The 23,657-nt window shown below is 40.8% G+C and overlaps 1 protein-coding gene across 5 annotated transcripts in view; it reads left to right on the top strand.

The window, feature by feature from the left end:
* Positions 1-28: 28 nt before the first annotated feature.
* poc1b (POC1 centriolar protein B) overlaps positions 29-23,657 on the top strand; it is a 37,708-nt gene continuing 14,079 nt past the window's right edge. The window contains exons 1-11 of one of the 5 annotated variants that reach the window (XM_066649027.1): positions 350-909; positions 1,966-2,050; positions 2,208-2,379; positions 2,489-2,668; positions 4,018-4,125; positions 4,275-4,390; positions 4,478-4,611; positions 5,052-5,120; positions 5,217-5,369; positions 5,577-5,654; positions 19,456-19,557. In XM_066649027.1, the coding sequence (XP_066505124.1) occupies positions 895-909; positions 1,966-2,050; positions 2,208-2,379; positions 2,489-2,668; positions 4,018-4,125; positions 4,275-4,390; positions 4,478-4,611; positions 5,052-5,120; positions 5,217-5,369; positions 5,577-5,654; positions 19,456-19,521 (1,176 nt within the window). In that variant the 5' untranslated portion in view covers positions 350-894 and the 3' untranslated portion in view covers positions 19,522-19,557. Of the gene's footprint in view, positions 168-349; positions 910-1,965; positions 2,051-2,207; positions 2,380-2,488; positions 2,669-4,017; positions 4,126-4,274; positions 4,391-4,477; positions 4,612-5,051; positions 5,121-5,216; positions 5,370-5,576; positions 5,655-10,945; positions 11,476-19,455; positions 19,558-23,657 lie in introns of those variants that run through there. The other 4 variants (XM_066649028.1, XM_066649025.1, XM_066649026.1 and 1 more) reach the window with 4 other exon arrangements.

A 23,657-nucleotide genomic window follows, 5' to 3' on the forward strand; every position in this document is an offset into this window, starting at 1 on the left:
CTCCAAGAGCCTGGAGGTTGCGGGTTCAATTCCCGCTCTGGGTGACTGTCTGTGAGGAGTTGATGTGTTCTCCGGACTCAGAAAGTGTGTGTGTGTGTGTGTGTTGCCCTGTGAAGGACTGGCGCCCCCTGCAGGGTGTATTCCCGACTTGCGCCCAATGATTCCAGGTAGGACCCTGAACTGGATAAGCGCTTACAGATAATGAATGAATGAATTATAGACGTGCTATTGAAATGTGTGCTGCAGAATTTTAAACTTCACCATCACTGTGTGGAATGAATCGAGTTCAAAACCTTGGAGTCGACTGCCGATTTACTAATGCCTGGAATTGGAGAATCGACTCATAGTGTGGCGTTACATGAAGCGTTTAGCAAACGTTACTTAGCAACGGGGGGCTTTTGGATATTAAATATTAAATAACACAAAAGGATTAACTCAGATCTGAAAGGTTTTTATTTTACAAATGTTCTATCTTAATGTTGCTTGCTTCAAGCTCTCATAATTTAGATTTAAAATGACAAATCCGACATTTTTACCGTGCCTTGCAGATGCCGCGAATAAAATGGAAACGAATATAGCTTCAGGTTTTAATTGCAGTGGCCCTGTGAGTAATAAATACGCCTGAGTTTCTTTATGGAGCTTGTTGTAGTTTAATAATCGAGGGCTTTACTAATATTTGAGTTTATTCGAAGGAGTAACATAACTGCCGAATCGAGCTCTCTGGGCTCTGTTGGTACAGGCTGGTTGAGGAAAACGCGCCTGGTTTGACAGAAGGGAAGAAAGTTCGCGAGTTAAAATGGAGAGATTGTGTTTACATGGTTTAATAAAGAGAAAAAAAGCAGCTGTCGGCTCAAGCGAAAAGTTTTGAGACGTGCATCTAGTTACCTATACTCAATGGCGTCTGTTCTGGTGAGTAGGAAACTAACGTTACTCAAATAAGCCTGTTTAATATCTTTTCTAAACTCTGCTGATGTTAAGCTTGCTAACGGCCCAGCTGACGGTTCTGACAGAAGTAGAGCATAAAGACTAGATCTGATTGATTAGCTAACTCCGTAATTTATGTTAGCTGCCTTTAGGACTGGAATGGATCTACTGTCTGAAGCCTCTGAAGTGTGAAGGTAGACAAAAAAATATTAAATGGTACCCTGTAGCGTTCCCTCCACTTAATAAATCGTTGCCTTGACTTAATAGTCCGTCTAACTTATTTAATAAAAGTTGCCCTCAGTTTAACAATGCGTTCTCTCAATGTAATTGAATTTAATTTTTGACTGATTGCAAGGAGTGATTAATTATATCGAGGTAATTCATTAATGTCTCTTGGTATTTTTACCCCCTAAAACGTGTCCATCAATATGACAGATTTAGAGGTACACATTTGTCTTCACTCAGTATGCGCAGGCATATGAATATGCAGATAGCCCCTGTTCCTATCTTCACTCAGCCCTCTGCCAGTCATCTTTGGCTCTGAAGCCCCACCTTGACAGGATTGGTTCCTTAGTTTATGACATAAGAAGTCTTAGCATCTTGAAATTGCCCATTTTTCACCACTGCAGTTTCAAAGTGGAAATGCTCAGCTATAGCACTGACTGCTAGTGCATACACAATATAGTGCAGATATGTTAAGAATTCTTCTAATGATCAATTTCTACTACTTTACTGACCCAGACATTCATTTGTTAATGCTCTATGTATTAGTTAAAGTGGTATAAAACCCCCTGGCACTGGGCTAAGGAGCAGTGGAACTGTATATAGAGTCTATAGAGTAATGGAGTACCATCCAATACCTTGATAAGTTGAAGTGGTGTGATGTTCCAAAAATAACCATCCAGCATCAGCCCCTGACCTCACTGATTTTTCTGTTGTGTTGATGAAAATTTCCAAACCATGTAAATGACATGACAATATAAGGTTAGGGTCCTGTCCACAGACAACAAAAGCAATGCCTTGTAATTTCTCTCATTTCAGGAGGATCCCACGCTTGAGAGGTGTTTCAAAGGCCACAAAGACGCTGTCACATGTGCTGATTTCTGTCCCAGCAATAAACAGCTGGGTATGTAATATAAGATCCAGGGGTGGTGATGTGTACATCACACTCTGAGTGACTTTGCATGATCATGATTGAATTATGAAGAACTTTAGAAATGTCCCCATTAGAATAAATGGTTTCTGCCTCTTTTAACTGTGGTCAACATTTTCTTCATCTTCAGCCACTGGGTCCAATGATAAGACTCTAATGATCTGGAACCTCAACCCAAAAGCCAGAGCTTTCAGATTTGTGGGTCATAAGGATGTGATAACGGCAGTCCACTTCTCCCCATCTGATGATTTGGTAGCTTCTGCATCCAGGGACAAGACTGTTCGACTCTGGACACCAAACATGTCAGTAAGAACATACAAGATGCGTGTAAATCGGTGCTTATTTGCAAGGATTTGAATGTGCCATAATATTCCAGGTGTATTAAAATGGTCTTGTCTTGTCACATGTCAGTAAAGGAGACTCCACAGTGTTCAAAGCGCACACAGCCACCGTACGAAGCGTAAACTTCTCCAGTGATGGCCAGAGACTGGTCACTGCCTCAGACGACAAGTCACTGAAAGTATGGAGTGTGCATCGGCAGAAATTTATCTACTCCCTAAACCAGCACACCAACTGGGTGCGCTGTGCAAGGTATGTGGTTCTGTTTTTTCTTATTTTCCAAGTTTTGAAATGCTAATGCTTGTCTGATTATTTTATGTTTTCACAGGAATACATATGGAGTTTTAACTTGCGGAACATTAAAGTCATTGTCTATGTCTATATAGTCTATATCTATATATAGATATAGTCCAGGACTATGCTTAATCCCTGTCTGGGAAACCACCCAAAAGTGTCTTAGTAAGAACTACTTTAACCAAAGTGACAGCTTAGATACCCCATGGCATAGATTCTACAGTTCTTTGATATTGTAACAACACCATGTTTCCAAAAGATATTCCCTCTGTTGGTGTTGTAATAATGATGGTGAGGACCTTTGACCTGGTTACTATAGCTTAGGATTTGTGTACTTTTCATATTCACCAGGCCTAATTCGGTCAGGCCTAATTCTCTGTAGACTGGTACACAGTTATATTGGAGAACACTTATCATCAAGAAAAAATGTTTTACCATAGGAGAAAGTTTGCAGTGGACCCAAAACAATGCTACACAGAGAATAACAGAGCAACTGGACCGCTTGTTGCAGGGGGTCAAGCTTTCAGCCTATACCCTTGGAGTATGCTACACATACACTTTATGGAGGATATTTGGAAAACTTTTCATGTGCACCCTTGACCACAGTATTCAGTGGCAGGTGCCACTTTAGCCACTTTTCTTATTTTCTCCTGCCATCTGGGCCCCAATGTTGAACCTGCTTTGAAAATTCACAGGGAAGCTTGGGCTGCTCTGCATTTTCTTACATGCCACAGAGAATAGTAGAATGTAAATTGGTTTAGGGGCGGCACGGTGGCACAGCAGGTAGTGTTGCAGTCACACAGCTCCAGGGGCCTGGAGGTTGTGGGTTCGATTCCCGCTCCGGGTGACTGTCTGTGAGGAGTTGGTGTGTTCTCCCTGTGTCTGTGTGGGTTTCCTCCGGGTGACTGTCTATGAGGAGTGTGGTGGGTTCTCTCTGTGTCTGCGTGGCTTTCCTCCGGGTGACTGTCTGTGAGGAGTGTGGTGTATTCTCTCTGTGTCTGCGTGGGTTTCCTCCAGATGCTCTGGTTTCCTCCCACAGTCCAAAAACACACGTTGGTAGGTGGATTGGTGACTCAAAAGTGTCCGTAGGTGTGAGTGAATGTGTGTGTGTCTGTGTTGCCCTGTGAAGGACTGGCTCCCCCTCCAGGGTGTACTCCCGCCCAATGATTCCAGGTAGGCTCTGGACCCACCGCGACCCTGAACTGGATAAGCGCTAACAGATAATGAATGAATGAATGAATAAATTGATTTACTGTTTCATGCAGTTCAGTTATTTCTTTTTGAGTCAGTGTCTTTTTAATCTTCAGATTTTCACCTGATGGACGACTGATAGCATCCTGTGGGGATGATAAAACTGTTCGTCTCTGGGACACTTCCACGCATCTATGCATCAACACTTTCACTGACTATGGCGGGTAAGACATTCATTCATCTGGTCTTTTTTCAATGTGTTTTGCCATGACCCTCACAAGATTGATTTTGACAGTGTACACTGCTTAATGAGTAGCTGTAAATTAATTTCTGTTAACTTGCATTAGTTTGCCCACCTCCTTTTCACCCATAGGCCAGCAACATTTGTGGACTTTAATGCAAGTGGTACTTGCATTGCATCTTCGGGAGCAGACAACACACTGAAAATATGGGACATTAGAACAAATAAACTTATACAACATTACCAAGGTATCTTGTATTCTCTGTTATTTACTGTGAGACTGATCCTAATATTAGAATCGCATTGTTAATGGACTGTATCTTCCTTTGGCTCAGTCCACAGCGCAGCAATAAACTGCTTTTCCTTCCACCCTTCTGGAAACTACTTGATCAGTGGATCCAGTGACAGTATGGTGAAGATTCTGGATCTCGTGGAGGGAAGACTCATCTACACGCTTCATGGTCACAAGGTGAAGCACTTAAGCACTTTGTGTTCACTTATTTATTTTAAAATATATTTTATAATAATATAATTTAAATTTGGTCATATTTTCAATAACTCAAAAGTAGATATGGACGAAACAGTACTTTGAAAAATTAAGAAATTATTCTCAGGTAACTCATTTAGTGGTTCATCATCAAGTTTAGTGGTTTTAGTTTGAGAATTTGGAACAGTTTAAAAGACTATTATTATTATTATTGTTACATTTAATAAACAAAATAAACAAAATTTGTGAAAACTAAATGTTCTTTTTTTTCTCCATTGCTTAAAGATGCAGTTAAACAGGTTCTCTTTATTATAAAACATGCAGTTGATCAGTGTTTTTAAGTTCTGACAATATCCAAAATGTGTTCAGAAAAATGCTCGTCCATATGCTGAAGCCTCAAGAAGTTCTTTTTCTACTCCCAGGGTCCAGTTCTGGCGGTGGCCTTCTCTCGTGCAGGAGATCTTTTCGCCTCTGTTGGAGCTGATTCGCAGGTACAGACTAGAGTGATAGGAGCTGTACTTTTTTTATTTCCTGAACTGTAAGTGTAAGATTCACGTGTTTAATCCTGCATGGTCATGTCCGCACAGGTTCTGATGTGGAAGACCAACTTTGATGCTCTGAGTTACAAGGATTTACTGAGCAGACACAGCAAGCGTGTAACCCCAGATCCCCCACCTCACCTGATGGACATCTACCCCAGGTCCCCCCACCTTCACAGCACCAAGAGTAGAACCGTTGAGGTAAAGGTTCAGACACATACATAAAAAATAGTTTATTTTCCACCTGAACGGATCAACCAAACATTTGACCAGATTCACCCTAATGATCTGTAGGAGGTCTACAGAAGCATCGATTACTGAAACGGACTGATCCACTTTTTTATGGCTTGTGATGTGAGGACTAGTTCACTCAGTACATTGTAAACCTTCCTGCATGTATTTCTTCAGATTAATCCTGTTGTTACCAACATCCAGTCAGCTGATCCTCATGTGGTGGAGGCAGGAGAGACTGATTTCTCTTTGACGGTAAGTTTTAATCTCTGAAGTTGAAACTCCTCCAGAGTCCACGCAGAATATAGTCACATACTGAATCTACTAAACAGTGTAGGAATATGTTCCAGCAGTGAAAAACAGTCAATAATACTATGTACTATGTTCTGTTATGAAGTTAAAAGCCCTGCCCCATTCGTGAGTGCTTGGTAATCATTTTAACTTTACCTAGTACTGAAATGTTTAACTTGAGCATTTCTGTTATTTCCTGTAAATGCAGTGACAGGAAATGACTGATGTAGTCAGTGATACTGTGTGGCTGGTATCTTAAGTAATCGTTGAGCACTTCTCGTCATACTGTTTTCTAAGTCGTATGCTCATGCCAAAACATTTGTTGGCTATTCTGTAACTCCGTCAGCTCCTCAGTCTATTTGAACTGAAAGTTATGCAGCTGTGGGGGTTCTTTCTCTAACTGACAGCTGGCAGAAAGAAGCAGCTACTGGTTAACCAATGGTGGCTAGAAAACCCTGATCAGTCTCCAATAGGTGGTAAATGATAACTGGTCGGCACTTGGCAGCTGTCAGCAGACCCGTGAAAACCTGCAGCAGCTGCCAATAGCACGTAGACCGGCAGGTGCCACTCATGGTCCATTGGCTGATCTGTTGTGCTGCCAGAGACTGAACCTCCACTGCCCGTGTTTTCTGCAGGCTCATAATATTGAGAGAACTCCTGCATGTTTAGACTGCCACAGAGCATAAACACCAGGGGGCGACGCAGGCTTTATGTTGTGGCGAGTGTAACATGAGGGCTTTAGACGTGTAGATTGTGCTGCCACCTGGTGGTCTTATGATGAACAGAACAGGAATGCTGTTTATTATTAGACTTGAATACATCCTGAGAGTGTAGTTTATCTGTAGAATCGCGTTAGACTGTAAGACGTGTTGAGGTGTTTGTTTTTATTTCTTTCTGTTTTTGTTGACTTAGCTAATTTTTAAAATTCTGCCATGAATTAAAGCAGTTACTGCATGCCTTAGTGAAGCTTTGTTTAATTTTTCCCTCCGTTTGTAAGTGTAAAGAGTCATTCTTCGGATGGTAGTGTGCAGAGGGTATACCGCATTTGTGCTGAGGGCTCACATATCATCTGCTCAGTGCACACTACACACAGGGCTTTTCAAAATTCATTGCCCTTCGCATTATAGCGTTCTGTTGGGGCCAAATAATAATCTTACACAGATTAAACATGCAGACATTTATTTTTGTAGGAGGTAAGTCAAGCCAGTGTCTTAAGGCAGTAATCTCAGTATTGCATTGTAGGATATTGCAGAGTATGTATGAAATACAATACAGTTTTAATAGATACAGTAGATACATCACTGTGTGTTGTCAGATACCAATGGCAAAATTTAAACCATGTGGAAAACACTGGTCTGAATTAAAGAAAAGCTTTGAAATCATTAAATAGTAGAAATATTGGTAAAGCTGGTGGAATTGAGGATCTTAACAATACATCTCCCAATGTGGGTGTGAGTATTTTCAGGGTGTAGTTCAGAATGCATTTTGTATGGCTGGTTATTGCATACTATTTAAACATACTGATGTACCCTTGACAGGACGAAAGATTGTCCTTGTTTATGTTGTTGTTTTTATTTGTTGAATCACATGAATGACTTGCTTCATTTATACACCCACTGATAGTCCTCTGAAACCCTCACAACGTAATGACAAAGGCCGTCATTTGTCAGAGGATTCTTCTGCATATTGCAGCCCCCTGCAATGTCTGTTCAGTTGCTATGTTATAATATCTAGCCCTGTTCTCTGTTTTTCTCTCTATATATTTATATTTTTATTTTTCTGTTTCTTTCTATTCCTCTGTGTTTCTCATAGTCTTTTGTCTCTTTCACATATTTTTGCCTGTTTGCTCTGTGTAGTAGCTCAAGCGTGAAAGCAGCGCAGTAGTCCGTACACACACGCACATTCTCTCTCTCTCACACACAGACACACTCACACACGTGCCTTTAGCTGGGCTCTAAAGTGACCTCACTTTGCCACTGGAGCCGAAGCCTAAGAATAGACCGTTCCATGTAATGACTTCAGCTGTGCTCTCCCTCTCCTCCTAGCTTTCTTTTCTTCCTCTCTCACTGTGCATTTCCATTTCCTCTGCCATTCACTAAATTGCACACAGGACATAAAGTCCCAAACCAACACCAGGCTCTTGCAGCTAAGTGGGTTCAATCTGGTTCAGGGTGCCCTCCTGTTCCGGAGCTGTCGGGCTGCATTTACAGGGAAAACCCTGAGATGTCCGGCCCTGAGCATCCCCTCGTCCCTCAGGTCAGAATTTCCTCGTAATGCGTGCGTGGGAGGCCAGTGAGGAGGAAGCAAGCGGCGTGGTGAAGTCTGACCCGGGGCGCCTTTTTGTGTGACACTTCCTGCCATCGCTTCCCCTTCACTGACTATTCCATGACACTCCTTGCAGTTGCAGCATATACCATCAGGTGCAAAGCTTGGATGTCCCTGCTCAGATATATAAAACTAACCTTTTGCACAAGTAATATGTTCAATTCAGAAAACACACAGCGGCTGTGCAGTAAAATGTGCAGAAATGCCTTCTCCTGAGAGGATGTGGATATATTTTCTCTTAGAGAATCATCAAAACATATCATTTTAGCACTGACTCTGAATGTGTAACCAAATCTTAAGCATGGTAATTTATGTTTTTAAAGGCTTATAAGCAAATTCGCTGTAAGTGTGCAGATGTGAGTTCCCTGTGGATGCTGTTTTTGTCTTATAGAATCAACAAATCATGTTATTTGCCCAAGGGCTCTCAAACTTTTACATAAACTGTATGTGTGAGATGGGGCCGTCTTTGCTTGATGCTCTCCTCAGCATGACTCTCTCGGGTTGCATTAGCCCTAAAGCGCTCTCGTGCTTTCGCAGCATTAGCAGGCCCCATTGCTTCTGAATGGGTGTGGGAGCATGTCAGTACTGAGCTCAACACATTCAGCCCATTGATGAGAACACATCAACTCCGCTTGACAGAGCCTACAAGTCTTCATGGTACCCTCAGTGCTGCAGTTCTTCATCTTGATAACTTGTACAGCTTGTAGTGTTCTAGGAAGGCTTTGCACTAGATATTGGAACATGCTGTGAGGATTTGATGGTGGTCTGTTGCCACAAGAGCATTAGTGAGGCCAGGTAATCTGTTGGGTGATTAGTTCTGGATCAGAAAAGCAATTCCAACCCACACAAAACATATTGTATTGTGCTGCATTCCAGTAAGGCACACCTTATTCCACTCTCCCACAGCCCAGTACTGGGGGTTGTATATCACCCTGGTTGATACCTGGTTTTGAGTATAGTGACATGAGTTCATGTACGGTTGCTCCAGAGCATGCCATTTTATTACATTCTTCTCAGTAATGGAGATTATACAATATATGTTTGAACGTCTGTGACAACAATTGGTGCACTTTTACATCAGTTTAGCACTGCCTACAAACATATGGTGGAAATGTTTGTGTGAGTGTAATCACAGTCATTGAAACTACAGTAATCCCTCGTTTTTTGCGGGGGATGCGTTCCAAGACCACCCACGAAAAACGAATTTCCGCGACGTAGAGGAAACATTATTTTTTATGTATTTAACGAGTATTTGGATTTTTAAAACCCTCCCTGTGCTCTTAACAGCCCACCCTTTGCATTAAACAGTCATTCTATAATGTTTTTTAGGTAGAACTACATGTGATATCCTACCAGTTTCTTTAATAGAGTCATTCCTAAGCTGTGATTTAGCGTAAGTAAATTTCACTTGGATGTGGACATGAACAACACATGTACTGTACGTAAGAAATACTTGTAAATGATACATTTTGTCACCTACAGGCCTAGTCTAATACATGTAAATAATGAAAAAAACCCGTGAAGTAGCGAATCTGTGAAAGATGAACCGCGAAGTATCGAGGGATTACTGTATTACATATTAGTGTTAGTTGAAATAATAGGAATGCAAATGGATATGCTGAGAAAGTTATAGTTGGAGGTTGTTTGTTCGAGTCCTGCTCTGGCTGACTGTCTGTGAGGAGTGTGGTGTGGTCTCTCTGTGTCCGCGTGGGTTTCCTCCGGGTGACTGTCTGTGAGGAGTGTGGTGTGGTCTCTCTGTGTCCGCGTGGGTTTCCTCCGGGTGACTGTCTGTGAGGAGTGTGGTGTGGTCTCTCTGTGTCCGCGTGGGTTTCCTCCGGGTGCTCCGGTTTCCTCCCACGGTCCAAAAACACATGTTGGTAGACATGTTGGTGGATTGGTGACTCAAAAGTGTCCATAGATGTGAGTGTGTGTGTGTTGCCCTGTGAAGGACTCCAGGGTGTATTCCCGCCTTGCGCCCAATGATTCCAGGTAGGCTCTGGACCCACCGTGACCCTGAACTGGATAAGGGTTACAGATAATGAATGAATGAATGAATGAATGAATAATATATCCATCCATCCATTATCTGTAACCGCTTATCCAATTTAGGGTCGCGGGGGGTCCAGAGCCTACCTGGAATCATCGGGCGCAAGGTGGGAATACACCCTGGAGGGGACGCCAGTCCTTCACAGGGCATGAATAATATATAATATATAAAAATATAAAATATTTTCTATAAATGCCATGTTTAAAAGTTAGTCTACAAAATTAGAAAAATTTATGTATTTATTACAATATATAAAAAAAAATTCTTGCATGGTAGTAGGTCCCTGCTGGAGAAACCTACTGCTAAAAGTGGAGGAGTAAATAGTGAGTTCCAAAACCATGTCCCCAATTTAAATTTAAAGACCAAAGTGTTCATTGTAGCACCAGTGTTCTGAAATTCAGCTATAGATTGTTCACATTTTTCCATGATGATAAAGAGAAGCCGCACTCTGAGAACCCTGCACCATAGACGGAGGGAAAGTTACTGTACTCCTCACTCCACACTCCTCACCTAATGACCCTTAATCATGTATTAATAATCTACAGCTTTGACAGGAAAAAGTGTTGCAACATTACACAATCTTATTTATTGTTATTTAGTAAGCTGTTGAAAATGGGTCTTATCTGCTTTTGCTAAATGGTGATTATCACCACTGAATCATGATCAGGGTCTTATTTTTCAGTCATCACTGTTATTCAGTTACATCGCCCTATTGCCCAGGCCATGGTGGGCATTTACTGATACCTCAGTTTAAAGATGATCTGCCTGCGAAGTGTGTGTGTGTGTGTGTGTGTGTGTGTGTGTGTGTGTGTGTGTGTGTGTGTGTGTGTGTGTGTGTGTGTGTGTGTGTGTGTGTGTTCTCCCCCGTATTATGTTCCTGGAGGTGGTGGAGAGGGGCTGACGGGCAGGAAACGAGCACAAAGTGTCTTCCTGTGGCGTAAAGAGCAGGGGATTGGGTGGCCGCAAGGTGTGGATACCAGCTTTAAGTGCTGCCATCGGCTCCGGTGACAAGACGTGACGGAAGGAAGTGGCTAAAGATAGAGCAACCCAGGGGAAGGCTCACTTTCCACAGGGAGACCACGGAGCTAGATAGCCTTACAGGGAGAGAGAGGAGTGTCAGTCTACCTCACTCCCCCCAAACTGCCAGAAACAGTTACTTATTGATTTGACATCAATTCTGAGAGAGACCAAAAACAGACTGATTTTGTGTTCGTCATCTGCTGATTATTTTTGACAAGTAATTCTGAGTGTTGTAGAGAAATCAGATTTTTTAAAAGGCAGAGTTTAAATAGCCTTCAGTTTCCAAAACTGATTTCCCATTGACCTATACCTCAAAATGAATAACAGTGGCATAACTTAAAAAAGGGTAGTTGGCAGATAGTCACTGCAAAGGTAATCAGCTTTTCTATCTTTGTGGGTCGCTAGATGTAGAGGAAACACTTTGTTGCAGATTATTTACATGTAACTCATTGTTTGTGATTTTAAGATATACATATTTAAATAGTGTGGTTATATCAGACTGGAGCACAAAATAAATGTGAGTAAGTTATTCATAACAGTAACGCTTTGTCTTTCCAAACCAATTGTTTGACATGGGTTGCTTGCATTTTTGAGTTTTTGCTTACAGTTTGGGGTCTTTTGGAGTCAAGTCCAGTGATGTGTTCTGTTTTTGTTTTTTATTGTCTGTTTAGTATTGTATGTGTGTGTGTGTGTGTGTGCCTGTGTGTAGTTACTAGGAAGCAGTAGGTGTTTCAGTGTGGGGAAACGTGTTAAGAATGTGTTATGGTTATATAATGGCTGTTCGCAGCTATATTTCCGTTGCGTTATCGCAGTCTCGCTGGTGTTGAGTGCTTTTGTTATGACAGTGGGTGGTATCTGGACTAGCGGGCTGATGACCCACACCATTTTTTCATGCTGTTTCCTGCAAGTGCGGACAGAGTGAAGAAAGGCTGAAGCGGAAAGAGCCTCCTGTGGCCTCCAGGGTGTCCACTAATCCATGCATTGTTCCTGGGATTTCTGATGGGTGTGTACTACCAACCAGGCTATATCCATTTCTGTGACTTGTACTAAATGGAACTGTGCCTGTCATGATGATGACGTTTTAGCACACCATAAATTGACATAAAATCCTCATGATTACTTGACTGACCTTGTGAATTAAATTGTATTACTGCAATAGAATAATTATTGCTTCCAAGTTGTCAAAGGTCGGTGGTTTCCAAGTGATAACAAAAGAACTCACTAACTCATTACTACTCTCTAAAAATGTTATAAAAATATTTTGCTAATATTTACTGCACTCTAAATATATTGATTACAAACACAAAAAAATGGGTTAAAGGGGATGTTCATCTTATTTCACATTTGGGTATATTTTACCTATGTATGTAAGTCAATCATTATTTTCAAAAACAAATACACACATATTCCACATGCTCAGTGGCCATATGAGCCCCATTTTCAGAATGTTGTATATGCATAAGCATAACTGAGGAAATGAATGATGAATTTGTACTGCTTTTTGCTCTCAAAATAGTGCTTTCTGAACTTGCAAGAAGATACTCTCTGTTTTTATGTTTTAAAAAATCTAATAATCTGCATAGAGAGCAAATTTTAACCTCCAAACCCCCAACATCTGAAACCAACAACTAACCAACAGCAGCTTTTAATAAATGTGCTTCGTTGCTTTCTTTTCTTTGCCTCATCCAAACTGAGGAAAATGAAACATTCTTTTTCTTAGGGTGTAAAAATATGATTGTGGAAGACAACCACTGTGGAAAATAAGTGCACTCAGCCTAAATAATTGCAGTCAGCTCAGATAATTGCAGTTATGAGGTTATGTAATCATTGTGACAGACACAACAAGAGTTCAAATGTTAGAGATACCGGAGAGCCAGCTAGCTCATTTCTTATTCACAACACACACACACACTCTCTGATCATCCTGAAGGGCACATTGTCTGATTTTCCTGAACCTTGTGACTTTCTGCCTTTGAGATGTAATTGACTATTTAAATACTAGTTTGAGGTGTGATTGTTAATGATAGCGACTGTGAACGCTTGTCTTCTACATTGTAATTCTGTTCCCTTCAGCAAAGCTGAACACGCAGTACATTTAGACTTCCTACCCACACAGCAATAGCATGTTAGCCTCTAGTGTCTCCGCTGGGCTAGTCTGCTTTAGACAGCAGTGCACTGAAGTGCTATTTTTACCGAAAAAGTCGATGCTTTCCTCAGCCCACCATTTTTTCAGCTCATCTCAATCTGCTGCATCTGTTTGTGTAAAACAATTGTTGATAAAATTTTGCTCAAAACATATTTGATGTAGAGAAGACAATGAACATTATTTTGACAGTGTTCTAAGCATCACTTGGTAGACTTCATGCCTTACACTGCAGCTAAAGGTATAAATGTGTGTATATACATATATATGCAAATTGTTAAAGCCTGTAAAGTACTGTTCAGGCTGCTCTGCTTAATACCTCCTGCTGATCCAGATTCCAGATGCTTTCTTGTGCTAAAACCAAGGCTTTCTCCAAACCTGGACTTGTCAGAGCCTGTCAGTGTTGCCATGATAAATCTAGCAGTGTGACTGTCTTATCCATATTGAGCTTTGGTCTGTTTGCCATCCCCCCTTTGTTCTTTCGACTCTCAAGTGTATACATTGGCTCAGAGAGGCCAGGGATAAAAATACGCTGACAGTCCGTCGACGCCGATTCTAACAATAGCATCATGGCCCTATTACAGGTAACAGGGACGCCTCAAAGGCAAATAATGAGCTCTCCTCTTGCTCGCCTGCTCTTTCGCATCCATCCTCTCTTTGTCCTCTGTTCTATTCCTGGAATAAAAAAATGCAGATGTAGTGTAGTTTAAAAAATGTGCCTCAAATGATGAGGTGAATGATTAGACCTGGCTCCAGTGCTCCAGGACTGCCTTGCATCAACCTTTGACTCCTTTAAATATGATGCTTAGATTGTAAGAATAAAACATCTATTATATCTTTACTCTGAGCCTGTCTGCTGTGGTTAGTGTGTGTCAGTTGGTCAGAAACAGCTTGGTGCATCATCGCCAGATGAGAGATGTACCGAAGTTACTACTAAGTTAAAACTTAAAGTATATGCAAACATATGAAGTAAGCTTTAAATAATTGCAGTAAAATGTGTGTGCCATGAAATCTAACACTGAATGATTACAGAGAGTGATTAACCAAGGCAGTGAGTTACATTTTTTTAAAGATAATAAATTGAAGTTCTTTGAACGTTTTATTCTGCTTCAAGTAGTTTAGCAGTTACATTCTGCAGTGAAGACAACAGAGATTAACTGCTGACAGTTTTTGAGAGGAAGGGATTTTGAATAAAATCCTGGAAAATAAGAAGCCAATTTGTTTTCATCATTTTCGAAAATTGATGCTACAGATGGCATCTGCATGCTTTCAGTGACTTTCCTTTCTGCTTTTGTTGTTCGGCTGTGCTCTATAAGGCTTGCAGTGTGATGTAAAACCTGAAGTACTACTTGAGCATTAAACAGGTTAGAAATTTTCTGCATAACGTTGCTCAGTTAAAGGTCAGTTAGTTAAACGTACAACTTGAAAAGATCAGATCAGTCTTCATTGATTCATGTTCTGTAGCTTCTTCATCCTGATTGTGGTGCTTCTGGAAACTGGACATGTTGCCAGTCCATCACAGAAGTCACAATCATTTTTAATCACTATGTTCAGTTGGAATTTTTGACCACATTTTCTTTTGATTAAAAACTGAAAGTACCATGGCTATAATTCTACAAATGGTGCAGTTCTGCAAGTAGGACTCAACAGAACAGACAAAACAGAAATAAAAATTCCAACACTGTTAAATGGGAAAAAAAAACATTCAAAAATCAGAGATGGATGACAAATAAATAAAGGTGGAATTAAATAAAGGTGAAAAGTGGATGTTATATTATGTTAATGTTTATGTTAATTAGGATATCCTAAAAAATGCGACAAGGTTGCTGCCAAGTTTTGAGCCTCACTGCCTTTATTAAGAAATCTCCCCAGTGTTTGTACGTCCTGAGAAAACAAGTGTGTTTACAGATATAACAGCAATAAGGCTGTTTTTCTTGTTTTGTGTTTTCCTGTAGTGCTTATGAGGTTGCAATACTTTGAGTAATTAATAGCAGTTGAGTCAATCACACAATGCCTTTTTATATATATTTCTTTCAAACTCTGAGTGTCTCATGCTTTTGCAGGCTCATCTCTGTTTGTCTACATGAAAGTGGCTTTGCCTGTGTACAGGTTCTTTGACACTGGTACAGCGGCCTCTTCAGAGCTCCAGCATCTCTGTGAAAAAGCATGGGGTCAGTCCTTCATGACCTCACCGCCCAAACGAAAGCCCACTCTGTGCCAGTTTATGATTTAGTGCCTGCTTTTCCTTTTTCCCCCCTCCTCTTTAATCCTCTCTCACCTGTGGGTGCTATTTTTAGCATTACCATGAATGCAGGTTGGAAGCTGGACCCAGTGAACTGTGTGGGAAGAGCCATCAAAACATAGTTCCAAATGCAGAAAACGTGAATGTGTTTTTCACTCCTCAACATCGAACAATGATGTTTTGCATGACAATAAGACTGTTTTAAACATGCCCTTGTTCATTTGGCCTTGTCTTTTTAGGCTTTGTTTATGCCAAAATAGTGGAGAGGCTTAAAGAGAACTGCAGGCGTGATGAGTTTCTAGAACACAGTTGGAAGGGAATAGGGGGGCGTTCACAGCTTAAAAGGGAGGAAGCGGAATGCTAGGGATGATGAAATGTTTTTTTTTTGTCCTCTGGTGTGGAAAGTATAGAGGATTTACAGGGAAAAGAGTTGTAAAACAAATCTGCTTCCTGTAAGGCAGGGGCTGTGGGGTCATGAGTTTGAAACCTAACTCCAGTTGCGGTGTAGAGGTAAAGCCCACCTGTTAGGAAGTCATTAATTTTCATTCATAAGCCAGCTCTCCTTTCAATTTTAAAGCTCAGTGTTTGCATGTACAGTACTGTGCAAAAGCTTTAGGCACCAGAGATTATGAGATTTAAAAAGCTATTTATCTGAGCAGTAAGTGTTTATTTGCTAAAAAAAATCAAACAAACAACAGATACCCCCAACATTAGAATAACACCAAATAAGATTATTCCTGTGTGATATTCTGTGTGTGATTGTGTTGGTTTAACTTTTTCTAAATCTCTCCTTGTGGCAGTCCATATTAAGGTTTTATCTAATACCTAGTTTTAGTAGTTAATAAATAATGATTTTGAATAATGTGTGCTGTTGATTTAACAAATCCATTCAACCAAGGAGAGTCTGAACAAAACATTGTTTTTCAAACTCACTCTCACCTACTACTTTGTAGAAAAAAATGATATTTTATTTCTTATTTGTTTTATATTATTATTGTTTTGGATTTACTGTGATTTTATATGATTTTATACAAGCATCACGCTACTTGAAAAGGCATTAGGTTAAATCTATTGAATTAACTTAGGTGTGCCTAAGACTTCTGCACAGTACTGTACATCAAAACGGAATACCTTTGTCATTTGTGATCTAATAATTTACAACTAATTTTACAGATCTGTTAATAGTCTGTTTTCATCTCCATAAACTGGACATTATTTCCATAATTATAAAGAAGATTTTGGATATTTGGATTCCCTGAAGTATATGGTGAAACCTAACTGGTTTTTAACCAGTTTCTAGTTGGAAATAGGCCATTCACACAAAAACCAATGTTTGTGGTGATAAATGACTGTTTCTTTTTTTTATGCTTGCTTCTCATTCTCTTCTTTCCTTTAAATGTTGTTTTTACCCAGAAACAATGCAGTACCACCTCCAAACTCTTGTGTCCCTTCATGCCTACAGCCTCCCACCCACTTCCTGGCCTAGGTCTGTGATGGCCGATCGGCGCCTCCCTGCCCTGTCCAGGCCTCTCAGGCTTAACCCCGCACTAAATGCTGGCATTCTTCCCCACTCTGGGAAATGTATTAGCTGAAGATGAGGTTAAGACTTTAAGTTGAAGGCCGTGTGTAAGGGGAGTATGCAGAGGGGAAACAGAGCTTGGATAAAGAGCGTTTAACCATCAGGCTCAACATTCCTCACAGACCTGCCTCGTGTGAGCTAGCACCCCCATGCTTTCCACGTCCATCTCAGACACTCTCCAAATGTGCACTGCTTCTGGCAGTTTAATGTCAAGATGGCAGTTGTGAGATAGTATGCAGTCATGTTTGTGCTTCTGGTCAGAAAATTTCTAAGCTCGTTTTGGCCTACATTTTATATGGTTTGGTAAAGACCACCTTTTTTTACCTTGTTGTTTAAATGACAAATGTTAACATATTGATTTGGCTTATATTATTATTAATAGCCTGTCTGTAATGGTATGTTTTTGAAATGTATATCATCTGCCTTTATAGTCAATGTGAAAAATATAGACCACTGGCCTTTCACAATACTATGGTCAGTTTGCTCTAGCCTTGTCAAGGTGGTCTTTGAATTGCATAGCAATCGTGCGTCAAAAACATTTTCTGCATATTTAAGGATTTTTTTATGTTGCGTTAATGTCCTTCTCAATTGAATACTTTTAAGATCCTGTAAATGCCATCGTAGTTGTGGATGTTGCCTTTCAAGTTGTTTTGTGAATCCTAAGCCATTAATAGTTTTCTGGGAATGCAGACCTTGAGTGGGGATAGGTGTTTGCATTCCTATTGTCTGACTGTGGAGTAATTAGTGGCTAGCTCACAGCACACTGCAGGTTCCCACAGCTACTCCGCATTCAATTTGGCATTATCTCGAGTTCAGCAGCAGATTATCTGGTATTTGTGTAGCAATGGAGTTTAGCTTGACTTAAATCCTGTACAGTGACCCTCTAGTTTCTTCCTGTTTGTGAATTTGCAGGTTTTTTTTTTCTCAGGTTTCTCAAGCTTCTGAGGTCTGTGAATTGCTTGAAGTAGTGGTATTGTCCTTTTTTAAACGAAATTTAATCAAAGCGGTTAAAAAAAGGTCACTAAAGGTAACTTAGATGGTGGTAAGGTTTGATTTAGTGCCGTTGTGTTGTACAGGAAGAGATTAGCGTTAAGCTGCTAATATCACAGTAATAATCTTAATGTTTGGAATGTGCATGCTAGTGAATATGTGTTCTTGCAATCTGTGTGACAAAAAAAACAAAAAAAATCCAGGTTGTGATTATTGGAACACAGTTTTTATTGCAGCAAGATAGCTCATATGACATGTATTGTTGGTTTCCCAGTGATAATAATAGAACACGATCTCTAAAGAGATCAAACTTATACATTTGAAGTCATAATTTTTGGAAAAATGATTTAACTTTGCGAGTTTGATCAGTCTTTGCTAGTCAAAGACACGTTATATATACAGTGACCAGGCCACAGCTCAAGTATCATGTGACTACAGTGAGAATGTGTAAGTATTAGTGAAGTGTGTACAGTATGTGTTGACTGACCTCCAGCAGGTGAGAGATTTGCAGCCTGTGAGGGGCCTCTGTCCTGTGAGGCCGGAAGCCTGTCCATCATTAGCACTGAAGTGAGAGAAAGCTCTGGAGCCTGAGAACTGAACTTGGGTCAGTAACTCTGGTCTCCATGCCCTCTCTCAGCTAGGAGGCAGAAGTGCTCTCATTAACGGAGCTGTGACAGTGCCAAGCATTGAATGAGTGTTAATGTATGAATTTCCTGCTTGGTTCCTTTTACCGTGGTAGAGGTTTTCTTCTGTGTGATTCTGGGAAGTGCCCGGAATTGTAGCAACTACCACCATCTGTTTAACAAACTCTCAATAAACTACTGTACTGGAGTCTTCAGTTACTCTCCCACACGTTCTTGCTTCCCGCTGCCTCTTGTTCTCACCCCCCCCCCCTTCATTCAGCCAACTCTTTCATTTGTGGTGCTTTTTCTGTCATCCACCCTTTGTAGAGGTTTAAGGTTATGGAGCTGCTGACTGACTTTCATGTTTTAAGGCAGCAAAAACAGTTGGAGTAAATAGATTGCTTGAGGTTGGTATGAATAGCACATTGCTCCCCACATCTGACAGAACATAATAAATTATTATTAACAAAATATTTAAATATAATTATTATTTACATAAATATGGAATAAAATGAAAAAATGAATACACAAAATGAAACTGATTAAATGTTAAACTCGTATTCGTAACTGTTTGTAAACATTACAAAAATCCTCAAGATTGAGATGGTGACCCCAGCATTGGTAATGACCACATGCAGGATTTCAAGTTTGTTCATTAGATTTTAAATCCATTTTCCATCACATTGCACTTATTGCCCCTGTTTTCGTATGTACAAATAGGGCCTGTACGTCAAAGGACAGTCAATGACCTCTCTTCACTTGAACCATTCTCTCTCTCTCTCTCTTCTGTTTACAGGCTGGCTCATGTGAGGGATATGAGTCAGGAAACACATTAAACAAGCACTCCAGTGATGTCCGCTGATTTTGCACGGATCAATCCGATTAAGCAGAATCAAATTACAGGATGTGTGTCCCTGCCATTCATTGGGATGGCACTGGGGATGGGAGTCATGTGTTCTGAATGCCTTGCAATGTTCTGTGTGGTGCTTTGTTTTTATTTTGACTGCTGTGACAATGACATCCTTTTTCGACTTGTTGATGAAGTTGTGTCTTGCACTCGATCATCAACACTTTTAAATAAACATGCAGTAACAGACATAATGACATCTTAAGGAAGCAGGAGTGTATGGTTTCTTCTGCTTCTGAGTGTTGATGTAGGGGTTATGTGGCAGTTTAAGTACAGGGTGAAGTTCATATGCCACTTATGTGCAAAATACATGATGGAGCTTGGACTCTTACCATACCGCTGTCAGTGTGGATGCCACTAGGAGTGGATATTGATAATTACTGCTTGAGGCCTGGCTAGACAGAGCATTCACCACCACATTATTTCCCTTTTCAAAGACCTACAGTAAACAAAACACACATAGTTCAACCTTTACTGGGCCTGCAGACCTCAGCAGGTGCTTTATACCAAACAGTCCAAGTACAGTATGTCTTTGTGGGTGAACAGGTGTTGTGTAGGAAGGAAAATGCAATTTGGCTTGAGTAAGGGTTAGGACAGGTCATCACCTCACGGGCAGCAAATTGTTCTGGAAGTCCTCCGCCTTTGGAGCCACCTGTGAATCAGATGTTTGGAGGAGAGAAGAATGGTGCTTTGAATTTGAATTGGACCTTTTATGAGGCAGCCCACCCTGGACAGGGGAAGTCCTCCATTGTATGCATTGTTCTTGCCTTGTTATGTCTGTCTGAAGAAGGCCCATTGTTTCAATCCTTAGGTGATGATGATTAAAGTTTTACTCTTTGGCTCCCACTGGTTTACAGTACTCCTCTCATCAGCACAGGAAAGGATTTTATAAAGTTTTGGTGAATGCGGAGTTACTGTAATTGCTTTGTAAGAATTTGTGCCCTTTGTGTCTGATTTCTTAAGTAGCCAATTCTAACTTTCAGGAAAATAGGCTTTTGTGATAGTTTTGTGGCACTGTGGACCTGTGAGGCAAGTTATTTTCATATCGTCGCTATCCTAAAAAAATGCATATATCCATTTTCTTGATGTGAAATGTATTACATCAGTTGAACACAGCAGCTGTCCTTCCCGTTGTGTGAAAATGTCATGAAGAATGCACCGAAATTTCTTAGAATATTTTTACATTGTTTTCCACTGAAAATTAAGGTTTTTTCCTTCTTACTTGAAGTTACTATTTTGGAGATACATGTTTTTCTTTGAACAGAGACAATATTTTGCTTCGCCAGGTGAAAAATTCTAATTCTGGGGTCTGCTCTCTGTGGATTAGATGATAATCTATCATAGAGCTCGGTAGTGTGTTTATATACTGTCCCCTTAAAACCATGCTATTACTCCTGTAGTCACATGATTTTGCCCCATCAAATCTGCCACATGGAAGCAACATAAAGGAGAACCTAAACACAGAGTCCAACAGAGCGACTCGAGCTGCTTGCACCAAAGACAAATACTGTGTCTGTCGTTTGGACATGACTTCAGTGAAGACAACACTGACGATGACAGTGACCTGTCTGTTTCAACACCTAAAGCCTCATCACATCACCAGATGTGAACATTTAGTGGCAGCATTAGAAAATAATACTTGAACATTTACACTTGAGCATATTTACAGTTCAAGCCTAGACAAAGGGCAAAAAATAGAGTAATCATTCATTAGTCATAATTGAGGTAAAATGCTTAATCGTGATATTGATTTGCTGTCTTATTGCCCAGGACTAATCTACTGTGTTTGTCGGCCCCCTTTTTAAATGTGAGAATAAAAGACCCCTGTGTTGTTGATACTATTCAGTGTAGTAAATGATCAATGATCATCCTCACTTGACTTTAAAAGGGAGAGAAGATCTGCTTGACATTAACCCGACCCACACAGGTGCTGGAATTTCGGGGACGATGAAGAACGACCCTCTTATCTTTTTGTTTTCCTTCCTCCTCTCACAAGTGCTTTTACTTTTTTTTTTCATCCCAACATCCTTTTTTTCTAAAGTGCATAGGAAAACATCCGCCTCTCTGTCTGCAGGCTTGAATCCTTGATCTCTTCGCCCACTCTTTGCACTGACCTACGCTGACCTCCCCTGAGCAGTGGTAAAGGAATGCATCAGGCTTGGAGCTTAAGTTCCAGCACATTCTACACATGTCTTACCGTTCTCTCTTCCTGTCTCCCCCATCCCCCACCTCCACAACTACCACCTGGTACTGCATCTCTCTCATGGATAGCTGGCACTCCTGAATATTTACATGACTGTCATGGGAAGGAGATCCTAGCACCTTTTTGGATAAGGCTAAAATTAAGTGATGTTTCTCACCTTCTGAAGAGCTTTGCATATACGATATCCTGGGGGGGGGCTGCTCGGGTTTCACTCCTGTCTGACACAGGATGCCCAGCCCAGCCCAGCTGTGGGAAAATCACACTGTCATCTGGCCTTTGGTTTCAGGTTCAGCAAATGCTCGAGACGCTTTTCTGGCATTGGGAAAATGGAATTCTCTTACGCTTCGCCTTACTCATTCATCCGTGTTTGAATCATTCTATTCACAGTTATACGTGGATCACTTCTAGTACATCTGCTTATTCATTCAGCATGCTCTCAGTATTTTTTTTTTATATTGCTGTTCATCATGGGTGAAAAAGCACATACACAAGCATAATATTTTAAATTTTTTTTAGAGCATGTGTACATTCAGATCCTGCCGACCCACGAACTGGAGAAATAAAACTTCCCAATTATTTGTGGAGAAATGAGTTCTGATTATAAAATGGTGAAAATGAGAACACAAAGGAAAGAGAAAACGCAAAAAATTGCAGAAGCTCATGCTCATTTAAAGCAACATGCACTCAACTGTTTGTTCTATACAGGGCTGTTTAGACGTGGTGAGAATGGTTATCTTGTGGAAAAATTGTAATATGGCCCCTTAAATCCTTAAAAGATTACTCGCACCTCTTGACCAGTTTCTGGAAACACTGCATGTCAGCATAAATGAAGCTGTGGTTGACCTGACTACACAATGTCTGTAGGAGCTTCAAAGTTGATGCTGCTGTTTTAGGTTTTTTCAAATGATTTGGATGTAAACTACAGTAGGGGTACATGAGCTTTTAATTTTATGTTAATGGAATGCAAAGGCTTCCGATGGTTTATGGAGCTGCTGTAGAGTTTTAGATGTGATCAAACAGGTCTTGCCTTTGGCTTAGATGGTGGGAAATGCTGTCTAGAGAAAGGGGCCAGTACAGGCTTTTTTTAATTGCATTTTGACCTAATCGGCTTGTGGTAGACTGGGAAACTGAAGCGGTTATTGTTCATGACAATGCCACTTTAGAAATACCTCACGTCAGTCAGGCGGAATCTGTGGAAGTCTGGGATAAAGGTGCAGCACGGGGTATCTTACTGTGAGGGCTGTTCGCAGGCTTATATTGCAGAAATGCAAACTTTTGAAAGCTTTAGAAATTAAAGGAAAAATAAAAAAGACTATAGTATGTACAATAAAGCACAAACGACTGGATCAGCCAGTGTCAAAGCGTTTGAGTAAACTCAACTCTCAATTTCCAGCAGACAGTACGTATTGTGTGAGTTGCCTGGCTATAGAAGCAAGGGTCCGCTGTGTGGCTGCAGGGCTAATGGCAGGACTGAAAGACCCCCCACTGATACAGAGACACACTCGCTGTGCCTGACACTCTCTGGCTGGGCTCTCTGAAGGGCACAGGCTCAGCTGGGATTCATGCCACCCATGGCTACAGCTGTCTGTCAAAAGCCTGAACTTTCACTTTGCCTCTGCATCCTACTGCAGTGCTGTAGGCTTAACAGCAAGAGCCCACACAGACACACTTAACACCAGAACATACAATAAACATGTCCTCCACACACACACAGAGAGAGAAAAGCATCTGGAACCTGCTGTACACTGTGCTTTCATCATTCAGTGCACACAGGGAATTGGTCACACACCACAGGGGTATTTACAGGAACTTATGTAAAACAACCTAGCTGACGAGTCAAAAGTTCAGTATCATTTTCATATTGTTGCACACATTAACACCCTATTCA

This window comes from Hoplias malabaricus, chromosome 17 (assembly GCF_029633855.1).
Source record: "Hoplias malabaricus isolate fHopMal1 chromosome 17, fHopMal1.hap1, whole genome shotgun sequence".
NCBI lineage: Eukaryota > Metazoa > Chordata > Actinopteri > Characiformes > Erythrinidae > Hoplias > Hoplias malabaricus.